The 16,578-nt window shown below is 47.7% G+C and overlaps 2 protein-coding genes and 1 long non-coding RNA gene across 4 annotated transcripts in view; 1 reads left to right on the top strand and 2 right to left on the bottom strand.

The window, feature by feature from the left end:
* The window catches only part of Dgkd (diacylglycerol kinase delta), a 93,254-nt gene extending 87,699 nt beyond the window's left edge, over positions 1–5,555 (bottom strand). For both annotated transcript variants that reach the window (XM_031368327.1, XM_031368328.1), the window contains exon 1: positions 5,349–5,555. In XM_031368327.1, coding sequence (XP_031224187.1) covers positions 5,349–5,504 — 156 coding nt within the window. In that variant the 5' untranslated portion in view covers positions 5,505–5,555. The remainder of the gene's footprint in view (positions 1–5,348) is intronic.
* A 1,801-nt stretch (positions 5,556–7,356) lies between these two features.
* LOC116088730 lies at positions 7,357–9,687 on the top strand. Its single transcript, XR_004117993.1, has 2 exons — positions 7,357–8,267; positions 9,458–9,687. It is a non-coding gene; the product is annotated as an uncharacterized LOC116088730 (long non-coding RNA).
* Positions 9,688–14,055: 4,368 nt separating this feature from the next.
* Positions 14,056–16,578, bottom strand: part of Sag (S-antigen visual arrestin) — a 40,857-nt gene continuing 38,334 nt past the window's right edge. Inside the window, exons 15-16 of the mRNA XM_031368332.1 lie at positions 14,861–14,870; positions 14,056–14,299 (exon numbers count right to left, since the gene is read on the bottom strand). Coding sequence (XP_031224192.1) covers positions 14,191–14,299; positions 14,861–14,870 — 119 coding nt within the window. The 3' untranslated portion in view covers positions 14,056–14,190. The remainder of the gene's footprint in view (positions 14,300–14,860; positions 14,871–16,578) is intronic.

Below are 16,578 nucleotides of genomic sequence, written 5' to 3'. Positions count from 1 at the left end.
GCCTAGCCAGTACCTCACATCAGTCACTTAGCACTGCGCTCACCAATGTGGCTCATCAGTCTCTCAGCTCCCCTCTGATCTCTCTTCTCACACTTTGCCAAGGTCACTTCCTCAAGCAGTCCTTGGCAGCTCTCCCTGTGTTCAGGTGAGTCTCACCCTGATGTCTTCTCAGAGCACCCTGGCCTCTTCTAGTTAACCTCATGGCTGTCCTACCGGCATCTGTCTGGACTCCTGCCTAACCTCTCTGAAAGCTATTGCTGTTCAAGAAACAACACTTAACATGTCAAGACCTAGAGTCCTTGCTAAGACCAGCCAGAACAGCTTGGGATGGCAGCTATTATTTTCTGGGTTTGAACCTTGATGAGGATTCCTTGATGGGAGCCAGTTTCTCCACCAAGGGGTAAATGGTCTAGTAGGGAGAGGACCCCTATATATGTGACATTATACATAGTAAAGTCTGTGGAAGACTTGAATATTTATAGGGGCTGGAAGTATAGCTCAATGGTACAGCACTTGCCTAGCCCACATGAGGATCTGACTTCATCTCTTATTTAGCACAGGAAAAAGAAAAAAAAAGGAAAAAATCTTATACCACTTCACACCTACTAGATCAGCCAAAATAAAAAAGATGGTGAATATGAGCAAGGATGCAGAGAACCTAGAGCCTCCTCGCACACTGAGGTCGGGACTCATGAGACAGCCTGGCAGTTCTTCAAAACATTAAACAGTGTTTCCATAAAACTCAAAAATTTTAATCCTAGGTATGTGTGTGTGTCTGTGTATGTATGTATGTATGTGTGTGTGTATGTATGTATGTATGTATGTGTGTATATATATAAATAATATGGTTCATTGATATATAATATATAATGAGCCATTATATTAATATGTGTTATATTAATATGTATGAGAAATAAAGACATGTCTATACAAAAATGTACACAAATACAGGAGAGTTATTAGAAAGCCAAAAAGCAGAAGTAACCCCAAAATCCATTAACTGATAAATGTATAAAATGACGCCTATTTCTACTGCAGAATACTAATAAAAAAGAATGTGGTACTGACACACAATATAACTTGGAGGAATCCTGAAAATACACCGAATATAAGTACAATGATACAGTATATATGTGAGTACTCCAATGAAACTCATCACTTTATACGCTAGTAACTTTTTAAAAATTTAAATATGCTTAATGAAAGAAACAACACAAAAGACAGCATACTAAAAGACTCCAATTCTAAAAACTAATCAGCATGGGCAAGCACAGAGACAGAAATTGGGTTGAGAGGAACCAGTGATGAAAAAGTTCTAAAACTGGCTGTGGTGACTGATGCTTGCACAACTGTGAACAACCCAAAAGCCATCCAACTGTACAGAGTACAGTCTTTGTTTTGTTTTCTAAAACCAGACCCTGTTAGTATAGCCCAGGCTATTCCATACTCTCCTGCCTCTGCCTCCACACCACCTGGGATTACAAATACCACTATGACCAGGCAAACCATTGCTTACATGAGGAAATCAAATGACAAGTGAATTATAGTCCCTTTTTTCTTTTATTTATTGACACAGGGCCTTGTACCCTGAGCTAGTTTCCAAAAGTGACCCTAAACTCCTGGCTCTCCTACTCCTGCTCTGGCTGGGGTTACAGGCATGCCCCATCACACTGGTTCACACCTGCTAGAGAAGCACCCTAAACTCCTGGTTCTCCTGCTCCTAGCTCTGGCTGGGGTTACAGGCATGCCCCATCACACTGGCCTCACACCTGTAGAGAAGCACACGACCCACTGAGCTACTTTCCTAGCCAGAGCTGTGTTTCATGAACCTGAGCTTTTCAAGTCTTTTAAAACTTGAAGGCTGGGGATGTAGCTCAGCTGGTAGACAATTTTTCTAGCATTGAGGCCCTCAATTCAATTTTCAGGACTACAAAAACTAGGAATGTTAAGGCATATAGCATATACTCAGGAGATAGGACAAAAGATCAAAAGTTCAAGGTCATCCTCAGCTGCACAGAAGTTCAAATTCACTACATGAAACCATTTCCCTCCAAACAGTAAAATAAAAAATAAAACTTGACCCCTTTACTTACTTCTGTTACTTTTCATTTCACAAAGAAAAAAAAAACTTTACATTTGAAATAAAAAACATAAACATTTCTTCAGGGTGTGGTGGCTCATGACTTTTATCACAACACTTGGGAGGTAGAGGCAGTCAGATCTCTGAGTTTGAACCGGGCCTGGTTTATAAAATGAGTTCCAGGTCAGTTGGGGCTACACAGACAAAACCTGTCTCAGAAAAGAAAACTTAAAAAGAAAAAAGAAATACAAGCATTTCTATACGCAAATAAATACAAAAAAGTTAACTTTTTAAAAACTTATATTCTATCTTAAATGATAGCTTCAAAGAGTTACACTGCACTTTTCTCAGATCTCAAAATACACTCCAAAGTGCTGATGCGCTTACGGTTCAGCACATTAGCTGTTTCTCTTTCTGCTACCCCAACTATGTCATTATTGGGTACTGTTGTCAGAAAACACAAATGAAGCCATGTGTTTGCTGGGGGCAGTTTTTCAATTGCAAAGAATTCAAAAAGGGGGAAGGGGGAAGACACCAATCAAACCAAGTAATAAATGGCCATCCCAAATCTACTACATACAACTAACTTTTAGGGGAGGCTTAGAGGAAAACTTTCAGAACTCCTTGTGAGCAGAAGAGGCACATGAGCTTGGTGAGGTTTCTTTCTCTACAGGACCACCCTGGGGTCTTAGTTCTCAAAGCATGCTTCCTGGACAGCAGCAGCAACTTTGGGAGCCTGTTAAAAATATACTTTGTAAGGCCGCAGCCAGTTGCCCTCAACTAGCATCCGAGCCTTAATAGGACCCCCAGGGGATGTGTCTGTACACTAGAATCTGAGGACCACTACCATTCTCTCCTAAGTTATGATGGCTAAAGGCTACAGTCCATTACTGTTTTTGAAAACCTGCCATACACACAGCTCTGATCCTGGGTTAGCTGGTCCTCTGACCTCCTCCGTTTTCTGTGTTTCACACTGCAGAGGAGGTGACCCATACAGGCAGGATGCCCAGGCAGAAAAGGATTACTGTATTATGTAGCAGCAGCTCTGCCCTCCCAGAGCTCTCACAGATGGGACTCCTCTGTCTCAGTTTCTGGAGGAGCCCACTGTCGTTGGAGTCTGATGTGGTCTTCTCCCTTTGACCTTTGTCCCCACTCAGTAGTAGCAGCAGCTTCCTGAAGATTGTCCCATCTCCGAAGCTGCCTCACTGCAGCCTCCTCTCTGTTCTTTCAGCACCTGTGTCACAGTGTCCCTGCACTAAGCTCCTCTGGTCAAACAGTAAGAGTGGGTTCTGATCACACACCATTTGGAATTTTGTATTATATATGCCACACACATATTACCAGGAAAATTTTGTGAATGGCCTCTCTGCTACAAAAGGGAGTTATGACACACAGAAAACTTCTTATTTCCCATTTTAACAAGCTCTAGCAACCCAGAAGAAAAATCGGCCTTGAGCTATCTGCACAGCAGATGTGAATGTATTCAGAACACAAGTCCTCGGGGTGTATTTTTAACACCACAACCGTCACTCCACCCCCCCACCACCAACAACCAGAACAGCTGGTATAGCAGCCATTGTTTTTGTCCAGAGGAAAGGCAGGGAGACACCTCCTGACCAATAAAACTCTGGACTCGATGCAATCTCAGAGGAGTCCACCCTCCCTACAGAGACCTTGCCTTCACTCACCTTTCCCCTAAGTCACAGGATCTGATCTGCCTCACACCACTACTATCTTAAGGACCAAGCATGAGGAAAGGACATTCCCATTAGTATCAAGGCTCCTTAAACATGTTCCTTGAGCACATCTGTTCATCACTCCCAAGCTTAGAATGACTTTCCGTAGTGCTCTCTTGCAGGCTGGTCCTTCACAGCTGGCCCTGACTGACCTTTCCTGCCTCTTCCACTTAACCTGAACCATTGACCATTCCCCGGTGTGCCTAAACTTTCAGACACAATGTCAAATCTTCCACAGCATTTACTATAACATAACAGGGGTCCTCCGTACACAACATGTACAGGGGTCCTCTCCCTACATGACCTGGAACCCTTAGATGAAGAAACTGCCTCCTATCAGTGAGAGCCTCATCTAGGTTCAAACCCGTGTTTTACTACTTTTGCCGCCCTGGGCAAGTCACTTAACTGCACTACTTCGATTTCCAACCCATAAGAGAGCAAAAAGGGATCCTGGGGACTCACTGGGTTATCACCAAATCTAAATAAATTAACCCAAGGCATGTGCTCAAAGCTAGCCCAAGAGAAATTGAAGACCCTTTTACATACAATTGCTCTATCACCCCCGGGACTGTTAATGTTATAGCTAGAATAGCACAGGTGTTAGGTTCCGTGTGCTGAATGACTTGGGCACCGCACAACAAATCCAACACGTCAGCACCTAAATGACACCCCCAACTCCCAACCCCGGGCAAGTAAGAGAGGCTGACAGATGATAAAGCAAGAAATGGTTCTAACAGTAAAGCGTAACTAACTGGCCTCGCAGGAAAAGCGCACTGCAGCAGGATGAGCAAGCCCGTGCCAGCCGGAACTGCCAAGGCTGCCCCCACGGTGGCAACCTGCTCTCCACCACCTGTCCAGCCACCTGCCTGAGGAAGCCCTTTCCAACCTCCGCAAGAAACCATACGCCGTTTTCAAGAGGAACCAGAAAGGGAGGAGAAAGCAAAGGGTGCAACTTTATATTCTTAGGGAAAGACAACAAAAAGGCATGTGTCTCTCTGCACTGCATCCCGAGCGGCTGGAGTTCTCCACCGAGAGAGAGTTCTGTGCCCAGCGGGTGAGGAGTCCCGGCTTTCCCAGGGAGACAGGGAGGGAGGAGGGTGGAAGGGAGGGAGGGAGAAGCGGCCACTACACGCGCATCCCTTCCCTTTAGGGACACAGTGGTGAGGAGCCCGCAGTGGGGTGGGCAATGGAGGGTGAGTCTAACACAGGTGAGTTAGGCTGCACCCGGTGCTCAGCCGTCCAGACCCCCCAGGCCTCGGGGAGCACGCGCCCGCGGCCCCCGCTGCGGCCCCAGCAGGACGCCGGGCCTCGGTCCCCTCAGCGGCGGCGCCCACCTGCGCCCAGTCCCCGCAGACCCGTCCCTGCGGCCCGCTCCCCGCGGCCCGTTAAGCCGCGGCGCGCTCGGCCCCGTAGCAGCGACCGCAGGACCTCGGGCCCGGCAGGGCCTGGGCGGCCGCTCGCACACACGGTCACGGGCCTCGGCAGGGACCGCGGCGTGAGGGGCGCGCGCCCGGCCGACGCCGCGGGCTCACCTTCTGCCGGATCTGGCCCGACGTGGACACCTTACGGATAAGCTTCTGCGGGGAGCCCGGCTCAGCTTCGGGTTCGCTGTCGGACGACTCCTCAGGCGGCGGCGGCGGAGGTGGCTGAGGCGGACCCGGCGGAGGGGCGCCCGCCGCCGCCGCCATGCTGCCCGGCCAGCGCGCGCGCCGCGGGGGGGCGGGGCGGGGAGGGGAGGGGAGGGGCCCAGTGTCTGGGGCGGAGCCTTGGCGGGGCGGGGCCTAGAGGCCGGCCGCCCCACCCCACCGCGCCCCCACAGGCAGTGGACGCAGACGCAGGCTTGTCGGGCCCTTGCTGGGTTGTTTCTTCCTGACCCATCTCTTTCCTTCTGATTTCTTCTGTCGTTTTCTGCTTGGAACACAATTTCTGGTTTTTGTCTCTGACTACACCCGAGTGTAAGTGAGCTCTAGGAGGCTGCTGGACTATGTTGGTGAAACAATTTGCAGAGTGGAAGCGTGTGTGCAAGTACACCCGGTGCACAGAACTTCTGTTAAGGCCACCGTTAAGGAGAGATGGAGAAAGAAAGCCGGACTTGCCCCTAACCGGGGAACCGTGTTGTAGTCAGAGGCCAGATCTGTGCAAAGTCCAGAGGCCAAAAAAAAAAAAAAAAAAAAAAAAAAAGGAAGGAAGGAAGCTGGGATTTAGAGGGAGGAAAATGGGAATAGGACAGAAACTGGAGAGCTTTGGGATCAAGTGAGGCTTTGAGGACCAGATTAGGGATTGGCCTTTTCTGCTGAGGCCTGAGAGCAGCAAGAAACCCGGTTGAGGGGTAGATAAGCTGAGCCTGGCTGGGTCACAAAGCAGGGACCTATGAAGTATTAAGGCAAATAGCTACTCTGCATTACTGGGTGGGGCTAAGAGATAGAGAAGGAAACTGAGATTCAGAAGGGAGTGAAGGAGTACTAGAGAGGCAGAGCAAGCCGAATGAACTCTACACTGAGCCAAAGGAAGACTCTATGCAGTTAGAAAAGGAGTGGCTTCCATTTGGGGTGGTTTTTTGGCTTACTGAGATGGAAAAGGACTTGGTACCAACCAGGAGAATGTGCTCCCCTCCTACTGTGCCCTGCTGTAAGGGGCAAGTCAATGGAGGACCACCTAGCTGTCCCCATACCCTTTCAGAGGGTGCTGCTGGAAATCAGGGGCCTCTGTCTTGCCCACCAGTCTGCAAGCTTTGGGCCTTGGTACATTGGACAACTCTTTCTAGAGGCAATACAAGTTAGATACCTCCAAGAACCACAGGAGGTCCCTCATGGGCACAAAGATGAGACCAGGATACTGGCTCCCAGCCAGCACAGAGGATGACCAGCCCCAACGTTGTGAAAAGATCTGAGACCCCTGGGTGAACTAGAACATTCCACCTGTGCTGTAGCCACTGGCTACATACAAGTACTTATATTTAAAATCCCTATTAACTAGCACAGTCTTACGAGCAGCCTAGGCTAAAGAATGACATTTAATTAAAAGAAAAAAAAAAAAAAAACAAGCTGGGCAGAGGTGGCGCACGCCCTTAACCCCAGCACTCAGGAGGCTAAGCCAGGCAGATCTCTGAGTTCGAGGCCAACCTGGTCTACAGAGTCAATTCCAGGACAGGCAGGGCTACACAGAGGAGACCCTGTCTCAAAGAAAACAAGAACAACAAAATTTCAGTTCCTCGGTGACACTAGTCACGTTTGCAGCACTGAAGAGCTTGTGGCTTGACAGCTACCATAGTGTATGTACTCCTAGGATAGGCAAGTTCTATAGCACCTTGATAGTGTCGACTGCCCATACAGAGCTCCTGTGCTTGCAGGGTGTAACACAGCCCTCAGCTGCACCCCCACAGAACCAATAGGAAACGGAGCCCCTGACATGGCCGTCTCAGGCATCACCCCCTAAGTATGCCAGGGAGGCAGGATGTGAACTCAGACCAACTGATTTCCTCTCTCTGGATACTGCAGGGCTGGTCTCCCAGGAAGCCAAGGCCTGGAGGAAGAAGGCAGAGAGTGTATGGCTGAAGGAAGTCTCCCATAAATCAGTACTGAAGTCTTGACCTCAAGGCCCTCAGAACGTGACTGTATTTGTAGAGTGGGTCTTTAAAAGGTAATTATGGGGAGAGTGAGATGGTTCAGCAAGGAAAGCTGCACACTGTCATGATGATGACTTGAGCTCAATCCCTACATCTCTTATGGTGGAAATAAAAACAAAACAGAAACAAGCACAAGTTGTCCTCGGAACCGCACCCATGTATGTGCATGGCACACATGCACCAAATAAAATTTTCAATTGTAAAAAATGTATGTTAGGAAAAAAAAAGGATAGTATAGATAGTATATAAAAAGAAAAATAGGAAAAGATAAACAAATAAAAAGCAGAGCCAGCTCTGATGACAAAGGCATGGTGAGCTAGCCTTCAAAGGTGTGAGATCAGGAGAGCTGGCCCAGCCCCTCACAGGCTGCAGTACTTGGGAGAGTGGCTCCCACACCTTGACTGGGCTAGCTCTGGAGGTGTGAGTGAGGTGAGCTGTGAGGGTATGGGAGCAGGATTGGGTGCCCTTAACTGGAGCAGTGCTGGAGAGCTCTCCCAATAACTAAAGGAGAGCAGGTAGCTGACCAGCTCAGCTAAGACTCAGGCCCTGTTCTGAACTGGCCCACCCCAAAACCTCTATCATCTCCAAATGATTGGGACGTGTGAAAGCACCAGTCCTGCTGTTCCAAAGCTGCAAGATCATCATGACACAGGATGACAACAGGATGGCCAGGAGGAGGATCCAATATTGATGGTATCACAGAAGCCAAAGATCTCAAGCCAGACCCATAGTGACTCATTGCAATGAACATTTGCAAGTGAACAAGTGTGGACAGAGGGACATACACTGGGACACACTGTGATGTACTGCAGCTTTCCACAATGAGGTATTTTCTATGCTTTGGTTTTGTTATTATTTGTTTGTTATTATTTCTTTGATTTTATTATCATTTCTTATTATTTTGTTAGTACGTGTCTTATTTGGGGGAGGGGTTGTTACAAGGGCAAAGGGCTATATAAGGGGACAGGGACCAAGAGATGAGCAGGACTGGGGTTCATAATGTGAAACTCACAAGGAATTAATAAAAAGTTAAAAAATAAAGAAGTAAAAAGGAAACTATGTAAAAAGGAAAGAAGGAATAAAACAAACAAAGAAAACTATGTTAAGATGAGGTCATTAATGCCAGGCAGGAAGCTGGGGCAGGAGGGTCACAAATTTGAGGTCATCCTGGACTATTAGCTAGGCCCTCTCCCAACTGAAAGAAGGAAAACAAAGAGAAGGAGGGAAAGGAAAACAGAACACCTCAGGCACCTGGATTGAGAATTATACCCTGGATTAAAAACGATTAGAAGCAGGGAAGGCATTAAAAAGGGTTTGTAACCGTTCCAGGCAATGCTGACTGGGCTAGCTCCAAGGTCATAGATAGTCTTGGAGATAGGGATGCTAGACTGGAGACAGAGCAGAAGGAGGAAGATGACCAACCGCTCATCGTGCAAAAGGGAAGCGAGAATCTGGCTGCCCTTCCATGAGGACCAAGACATAAGGAAGAAATCCATAGGTTTGGCTGGAGGTGCCAGGTGTGTTTGCCGCTAGAAGCTCAGGGTGCATCTGAACTCTGGAGCTTATGGTCTTGAGAAACCAGAGCCATGGCTAAGAACCACGACAGTAACGGCAGTTAACAGGGAGAAAGCATGGACAGATAGATAGCTGCAATCAGGAAAAAGCCCCCGGAGATTTTCACAGCCAAAGAGCCTAAGGAGACAGGATGACTATATGTCACTTGGATCCCAGACACGATCGTGGAACAGGGAAGGGCCATTGGGTAAGGAAATCCAAACAGAAGATGTGTTTAATAATGATGTGCCAATGCCACTTCACTTGGTGCAGCCGCTGTACTGCACTGATGTAAGATATTAACAATAGGGGAAACTGTGTGGGTTCTTCAGTGCTCAGTTTTCTGTAAGCCTAAAACTATTTGAAATAAAATGTACTTGGGAGAAGGGTGTTTGGTTTGAAAAGAAGTACGTTAGGCTCTGAAGACAATGATTATTATTTTTTTTTTTTTGACATGTGAAGAAGCCCTTTTGTTCCCTGGTAAATGCACAGTGTGGTTCCCTTGGAGATCTCAGAAAAGGCTGAGCCACCATCAACTCCCCCAAGACCGGCTGGCTAGGAAGAACGCATTCCCTCCAGTGCCTCTCTCCCCGAGTGAGTCACACAATGAATCATGTCTAATGATGTGCTGCTGCGCCCTGAGTTTACCCCACCTGGAGGGCACACCAAGGTGGCAGTAATAACACACCTCACATCCAACCTCATTCGTCTCAGTGACATGCAAGGAAGAGGACCGGTCTTGTCAAAAAGAACTGCCTGGCATGAATGCTTCCACCAGAAAACCTGGGATGACCCTCATTCTCCATGAAGCAGGACAGCTTCTCATTGAGTGTGCCAGATAGGTTCCCTGGGAACACACGCACATGCACACACACGTGCGCACGCGCACACGCATACCCACAGACACACACTCACATGTGTACACACACACCACACACACACACACACACACGCTTTCAGATGTGCATGACTTCCACCCCTACATGCCCCACCCCACCCTGCGACCTGTTAACTATCCAGCCTATGAAATGAATGGGAAAGCAGGCAATAAAACACATGTCAAAGGAACAGGAAACCCAACAGCTCCGAAAGGAGTCTGTATGTGAAAAAAAAAAAGACAAGAGAAGTAGGTTCACACAGGGGAAGAGGGAAGACTTGGGGGACCCCAACCAGACAGGGACTACACCATGGTAAGCACTTGTACTCCAATAGTTTTGTAAAAGGAGACCACTTCGAGAAGCAGGTGTCTGTCATATCTCACAACTACATGTAAAAGGCAGTTGTGTCAGTAACATTTTCAAAGAACTAAAGGGCAGCCATTGTTTAATCAGAAACACTCCTCTGTCCCCTCTGACCCTCTACACTCCCCTATCTAATCTCTCTGAACTGCAGTTTCTCACCAAACAAATGGGTGGCAGTACCAACTGTTGGAGCAACTGGGTGTCCTATGTGAAGGGCCTGGCCTAAGGCAGGCATTTAATAAATGGCAGGAATCAGTGCTTCTTCAGCCCTATGGTTGCTGGCTGCAGAGCTTCGTTCCAGGCTCTTCCCCTTGGCTGGTGAGATGGCTTAGTTAGCACTGGCTACCAAGCCTGACAACCTGAGTTGGATGCCCAGGACCCCAGAGAGAAGGGATTCCCGAAAACTGTCCTGACTTCCACACATATATGACAAGTGTATATCTGTACATACACACATAAATGTGACTCTTTTGTTTGTTTGTTTGTTTGTTTGGGTTTTTTTGTTTGTTTGTTTTTCGAGACAGGGTTTTTCTCTGTAGCCCTGGCTGTCCTGGAACTCACTCTGTAGACCAGGCTGGCCTCGAACTCAGAAATCTGCCTGCCTCTGCCTCCCAAATGCTGGGATTAAAGGCCACCACCACTTGGCTAAATGTGACTCTTTAAAAAGAAACAAACTGTATCTTAGGGCTGACCAGATGATGCAATGGGTAAAGGCACTTGCCACTAAGTTCTTCCAACTTTGTCCCAAATGTTCCTTTGTTTGTGCAACACGTTCAACTCCTTGTACCGGTTTGTTTGTTTGTTTGTTTGATTGGTTGGTTGGTTGGTTGGTTTGGTTTGGTTGGGTTTTGTTGTTTGTTTTCTACATTGTACCTATCCCCAAAACTCAGCCATACATTCAACCTGCTCTCAGACTTCCTGTCTTTGGAGGTTTCTGCATGCCAGCAAAGATGTGCAAGCTGAGCAGAGCCAGTAACACACACATACACAGAGCATTGCCAGTAACACACACATACACAGAGCATTGCCAGTAACACACACATACACAGAGCATTGCCAGTAACACACACATACACAGAGCACACACATACACACACAGAACAGAGTCAGTAACACACACATACACAGAGCAGAGTCAGTAACACCCACATACACAGAGCAGAGTCAGTAACACACACATACACACAGCAGAGCCAGTAACACCCACATACACAGAGCACACACATACACACACAGAACAGAGTCAGTAAAACACACATGCACAGAGCAGAGTCAGTAACACACATGCATATAGCAGAGCCAGTAACACACACATGCATACAGCAGAGCCAGTAACACCCACCCACACACACACACACACACACACACACAGAACAGAGTCAGGAACACACACATGCACAGAGCAGAGTCAGTAACACACACATGCATACAGCAGAGCCAATAACACACACATGCATACAGCAGAGCCAGTAACACCCACCCCACACCCCCCCACACACACACAGAACAGAGTCAGGAACACACACATGCACAGAGCAGAGTCAGTAACACACACATGCACACAGCAGAGCCAGTAACATCCACATACACAGAGCAGAGCCAGTAACACACACATGCATACAGCAGAGCCAGTAACACACACACACACACACACACACACACACACTCTAGCACTCTTGCTGGGACAGCTGGCTGCTTGTTTCCTGCCCCCACTCCCTCTGCAGCTGCAGTATATAAACAAGCCAGCACCTGGAGGCCTGTTTTGGATGTTTTAGCACAGAAATAACTTGGAGGGCAAGGGCTGTTCTGACCTCTGGTCTCCAGAGCTCAGGCTTTGGCCCTCCCTCCTGGCTCTCTCACCCACACTGCTCCAAAGGTCGGGCCTATTAATGTCCACTCTGACTTTAGGATGTCCTGGGGTCAAGCAATGCAGGAACCAACAGGATGGTTCTCTCACCAGGAGCTGTGAGGCAGAGTCCCAGCCTCCTTGGCTGTCAGGGAGTTCCACCCACCAGGAGCTAACTAATGGCAGATTGCCTGGTCAAAAAGGCAGGAGAAAGAGATCATGAGGAAGTACCATGTGGGCTCCCCCAAAAGCATGCCATCCCTTTGCCTGGGCACTATGACAGTGCCCTACCCTCTACCCCCAGCTGGTGGGAGGAAGAAAGATAGACTGTGTCTGTGTCTGCCCCCACCAGCCCATAATTTTCTACCTATATTACCATTTCCATAGCTTCAGAAATGAGTTGTCATCTCTCCCAGTACTAGGGAGCCCCAGAGTCAGCACACAGGTCCACCAAGCCTTCCTTTGTCTCTGTGGGACCCCCAGTGTAAGACTCCCAGCTATGCCTCCACATCAACATCCCAAGCACCATGGCACACACCAGCCTGAAAGTTCCCCGTTAACTTGGGTGGCTTTTAGAATCAGGTGTGTCTACGAAGGCCTTTCTAAGGAGGTTTAATCAAGGGGAGGGCATTTGCCCTGAAACAAACAGGCGACAGCAAGCTGGGCACCCCCATCCATTTCTCTCTAACCACAGGTGCAGCTTCTTCATGCTCCCCAAATCACAATGAACTCTACTGCCTCAAACCATAAGCTAAAATAAAAGCTTACTTCCTTAAGTTACTCTTGTTAGGAATTTGGTCACAACGGTTAGGAAAGTAACTGGTTACACACATGCGCCCTGCCATTAGTGAGTAGGCTGAACTATCCAGAAATCTCCATTCTTCCCATCCACTCCCTAAACCACCCATCCATCCCATCTTCCCCCCCACACCCCCATACATACAGGCCCCTTCCATGGATGCCAAGAGAGCTGTTTGGTACTATATAGGATGCTGGACACTATGGCCAGGAATGGCCTTCTGAATGACAGGGCCTGAAAGAGCCCCTGTTGTCCCTCCTTCTCCTTCTCTGATCACAAGCATTCTCCACTCCTTCTCTCCAGAACAACAGTATGATCATGAAGTCCATCTGGCTTGATAAGCCTGTTCCCAGGCCTGGCCACTGCTGGCCATGGGATGCTGGTCCACCAAGTCAATGCTGGGCCTGGCCACTGCTGGCCATGGGATGCTGGTCCACCAAGTCGATGCTGGGCCTGGTTACTGCTGGCCATGGGATGCTGGTCCACCAAGTCAATGCTGGGCCTGGTTACTGCTGGCCATGGGATGCTGGTCCACCCAGTCAATACTGGGCTACTCAGATTCTCCTTCCCAGAAGTGCTATCCAGAACCCAGACAGCAGTGGCTAAGTATCAAATGGCTTGCTGGGTACCAGCCCAGGCTTCTGAGCTGAGTTCCCAGGACCTTTACAGCTTCTGCCACACTGAGTATGGCAGTCTAGGTTCTTCCTCAGTTTAGTTCAGTTTTCTGGACCCTCCAGGGACTGATCCCCCTTTCTATTCTGCCCACTTTGATTAACCAAATCCTGTTTGTTGTTTGTGTTGAATAGAAAAAACTTGACCAGCAACTGAGAGCTCGAGGAGGGATTAGACCCCAAAGTGGAGTCATGAGGAGATTTTTGTCTATGCTTGTTTTCTGCTCTATTAACTCAGGAGCCTCTGAAAGGGCCCTGAAACTAGGATAGGTCAGGAACTAAAGCTACCACCCCATGTGTGTCCAGAGAAGCGTGGCTGAGAAGCCCTGTCCCACCCCCCACCCCTAGAACTAGAGATCACAGTAGCATTGAGTTATTCTGTGAAAGGCTGCACTTTCTTCCAGATGTTGCTCCTCATTCTCAGGCTCCAGAGACCCCAAAGGCATCAGGCTGTGTCAGTGACAACAGCCCAGTGCCCCAGCCATACAGCCTGACACGTGATCAGAGGACCCACAGACTTTATTTCTGGGAGGAATGCTCATCCCTTTATATCTAGCATAACTCTGAAAGGTTACCCCGGGGGCTTCCCTCAAGGCACCCGAAACTACAAGCGGTTTCTAGGCATCTAGGCTAAGTCTTCACTCATCCTGGCCCGCATCCTCATCTTTCTTCCCTTCTGTGTTCTCTGCAGCATCTTTCAGATTTTGGCGAGCAAACTCTTCAAAAACCAAATTTTCATCCTGAACACTAGAGGAAAACAGACAACATGTTAGTGCTTACTCTGAGAAGTTGAGGATAAAATCCTGAACGAAACAAGACCACCGATCTTTCTGTAGTAAAGGAACCAATCCAAGATGAACGTGTTCATTCCCGCAGGATGGAACAGGGACCTTGCCATTCCCTGGATGGAAGAGGGACCACGCCTTTTTCTTCAGGGCTTTTTAGGGGGTTTTGTTTTCTTTCAGTTTTTTTCTTTTTGTTTTTATGACAGAGTCTCATTCGGTAGCCCAGGCTGGCTTTGAACTTGCTGTGATTTTCCTGCTTCAGCCTCCCATGTGCCTGGATTAAAGGTAACCCATCACTCCTAGCTAAGACTGTACTTAAAAGCTCTTTAACAAATAAGTGCAGGAGAAAAGGTGACAGAACCCACAATAAAAGACACATCCAACATAGCTATGTGTGCATACATCTTATGTTCTTATGAGTAAAAGAACATAGGGGCTCTGCACAGGCATTCAGACACGAGTTTATGTGGGGGGGGGGGTCACAAAACACAGGAAACCCTAGAGAAGCTTCCAGATGACTTACCTTTCTTTTGCTGTAAGCCCAGAAGAGGAGAGAGAATAGAGAGGGGAAGATCATTTATTTATTTGTTTGTTTGTTTGTTTGTTTATTTAATGTATATGAATACACCGTAGCTGTCTTCAGACACACCAGAAGAGGGCATCAGATCCCATTACAGATGGTTGTGAACCACCATGTGGCTGCTGGGAATTGAACTCAGGACCTCTGGAAGAGCAGCTAGTGCTCTTAACCACTGAGCCATCTCTCCAGCCCCAACTATTTGTTGTTGTTTTGTTTTGTTTTTCGAGACAGGGTTTCTCCGTATAGCCCTGGCTGTCCCGGAACTCACTTTGTAGATCAGGTTGGCCTTGACCTTAGAAATCTGCCTGCCTCTGCCTCCCAGGTGCTGGGATTAAAAGCGAGTGCCACCACTGCCCAGCCCCAACTTCTTTTTTAAATGAGTTTTTTGTATCCCATGTTAACCTCAAACTTAGTATATAGCTGAGGATGACCTTTGAACTTTGATCCAAGCCTGTGCCACCATGACTCTATCTCAAAATAGCAAAAAGAAGGCTGAGGAGATAGCTCAGTGGTAGAGCACTTGCCTGGGCCGTCGAGGCCTTAGAGTCAACCCTCACTACAATGACATTTTAAGATGAAATGAAACTTCTCCTGGCAAAGGATACCCTACAATTTTATTCTGTCAAGTAGAGGAACATTGAGTCTAAAGAGGTAGACCACAAGAATGGCAGCCCGCAACTGAAAAGGAACAATAAAAGCCAGGCAGCATTGTACAGCACATACTAGGAACAGATTGCCTGGGTCCTGGTTCCCAGGGTGCCTAAGTAATGACTGCTCTCTCTGCCCGGAAGCTAACCTACCTAGACTCAGGGCCCCAGGAAGTAGGCAGGTAAGATGGGAGGCAGAAAGCAGAGTCACTGGTAAATCTCAGGAAATCAGAGTTTTGTAGCCATGAGGGATTTGTACTAACTCCTCATCTCTGAAATGTTTAGTTATTATGATTTTATATTTTATTTTTATTTTACATGTATTAATGTTTTGCCCATAGGTCGATATAGGCACCATATGTGTGAAGTGCCTACCGTGGTTAGAAGAGGGTATCGGATCCCCTGAGACTGGGGTTACAGATAGTTGTGAACCAGCTACGTCGGGGCTGGGAATCTAACCGCTCCTCTGCAAGATGGCTCTTAACCATCTCTCCAGCCCCAACTTAACCACTGAGCGATCTCTCCAGCCCCAACTTAAGCACTGAGTCATCTCTCCAGCAACCAACTCTGAAGTCTTAAACACAAAAAAACCCCACTGCTTCATCCCGACACGAGGAGTTGTCTAACCTAAGGTCCATAATGATAGAAAATACCCTGAGAAGGGAGAAAAACTCTGCTTCTTCCAGAGTCAGTCACCTTTACTGAAAATTCCAGAAACTACCCAACATATATTGTGGCAGCTCAGGGGACTGCATTTTCAATTTCTTTGAGGGGAACCAGAACATCTGAATCTTGCACCATTTAAAAAATATATTATTATTTTTTGTGGCTGGGAATGAAGCTCAGTAGCAGAATACTCGCCTAACATGTGAGATGCTGTGTTCATTCAGAGAGAGAGAGACAGAGGGAGAGAGAGAGAGAGAGAGAGAAGAGAGGAGAGGGAGAAAGAAAAAGAAAGGGAGAAACGTATTGAAGAGCTCTCTCTCTCTTTTTTTTTTTTTTTTTTTTTTTTTT

This window comes from Mastomys coucha, unplaced genomic scaffold (genome assembly GCF_008632895.1).
Source record: "Mastomys coucha isolate ucsf_1 unplaced genomic scaffold, UCSF_Mcou_1 pScaffold14, whole genome shotgun sequence".
Classification (NCBI taxonomy): domain Eukaryota; kingdom Metazoa; phylum Chordata; class Mammalia; order Rodentia; family Muridae; genus Mastomys; species Mastomys coucha.
The sequence above is the reverse complement of the archived record's forward strand: the minus strand, read 5'-3'. Positions and strand labels throughout refer to the sequence as shown.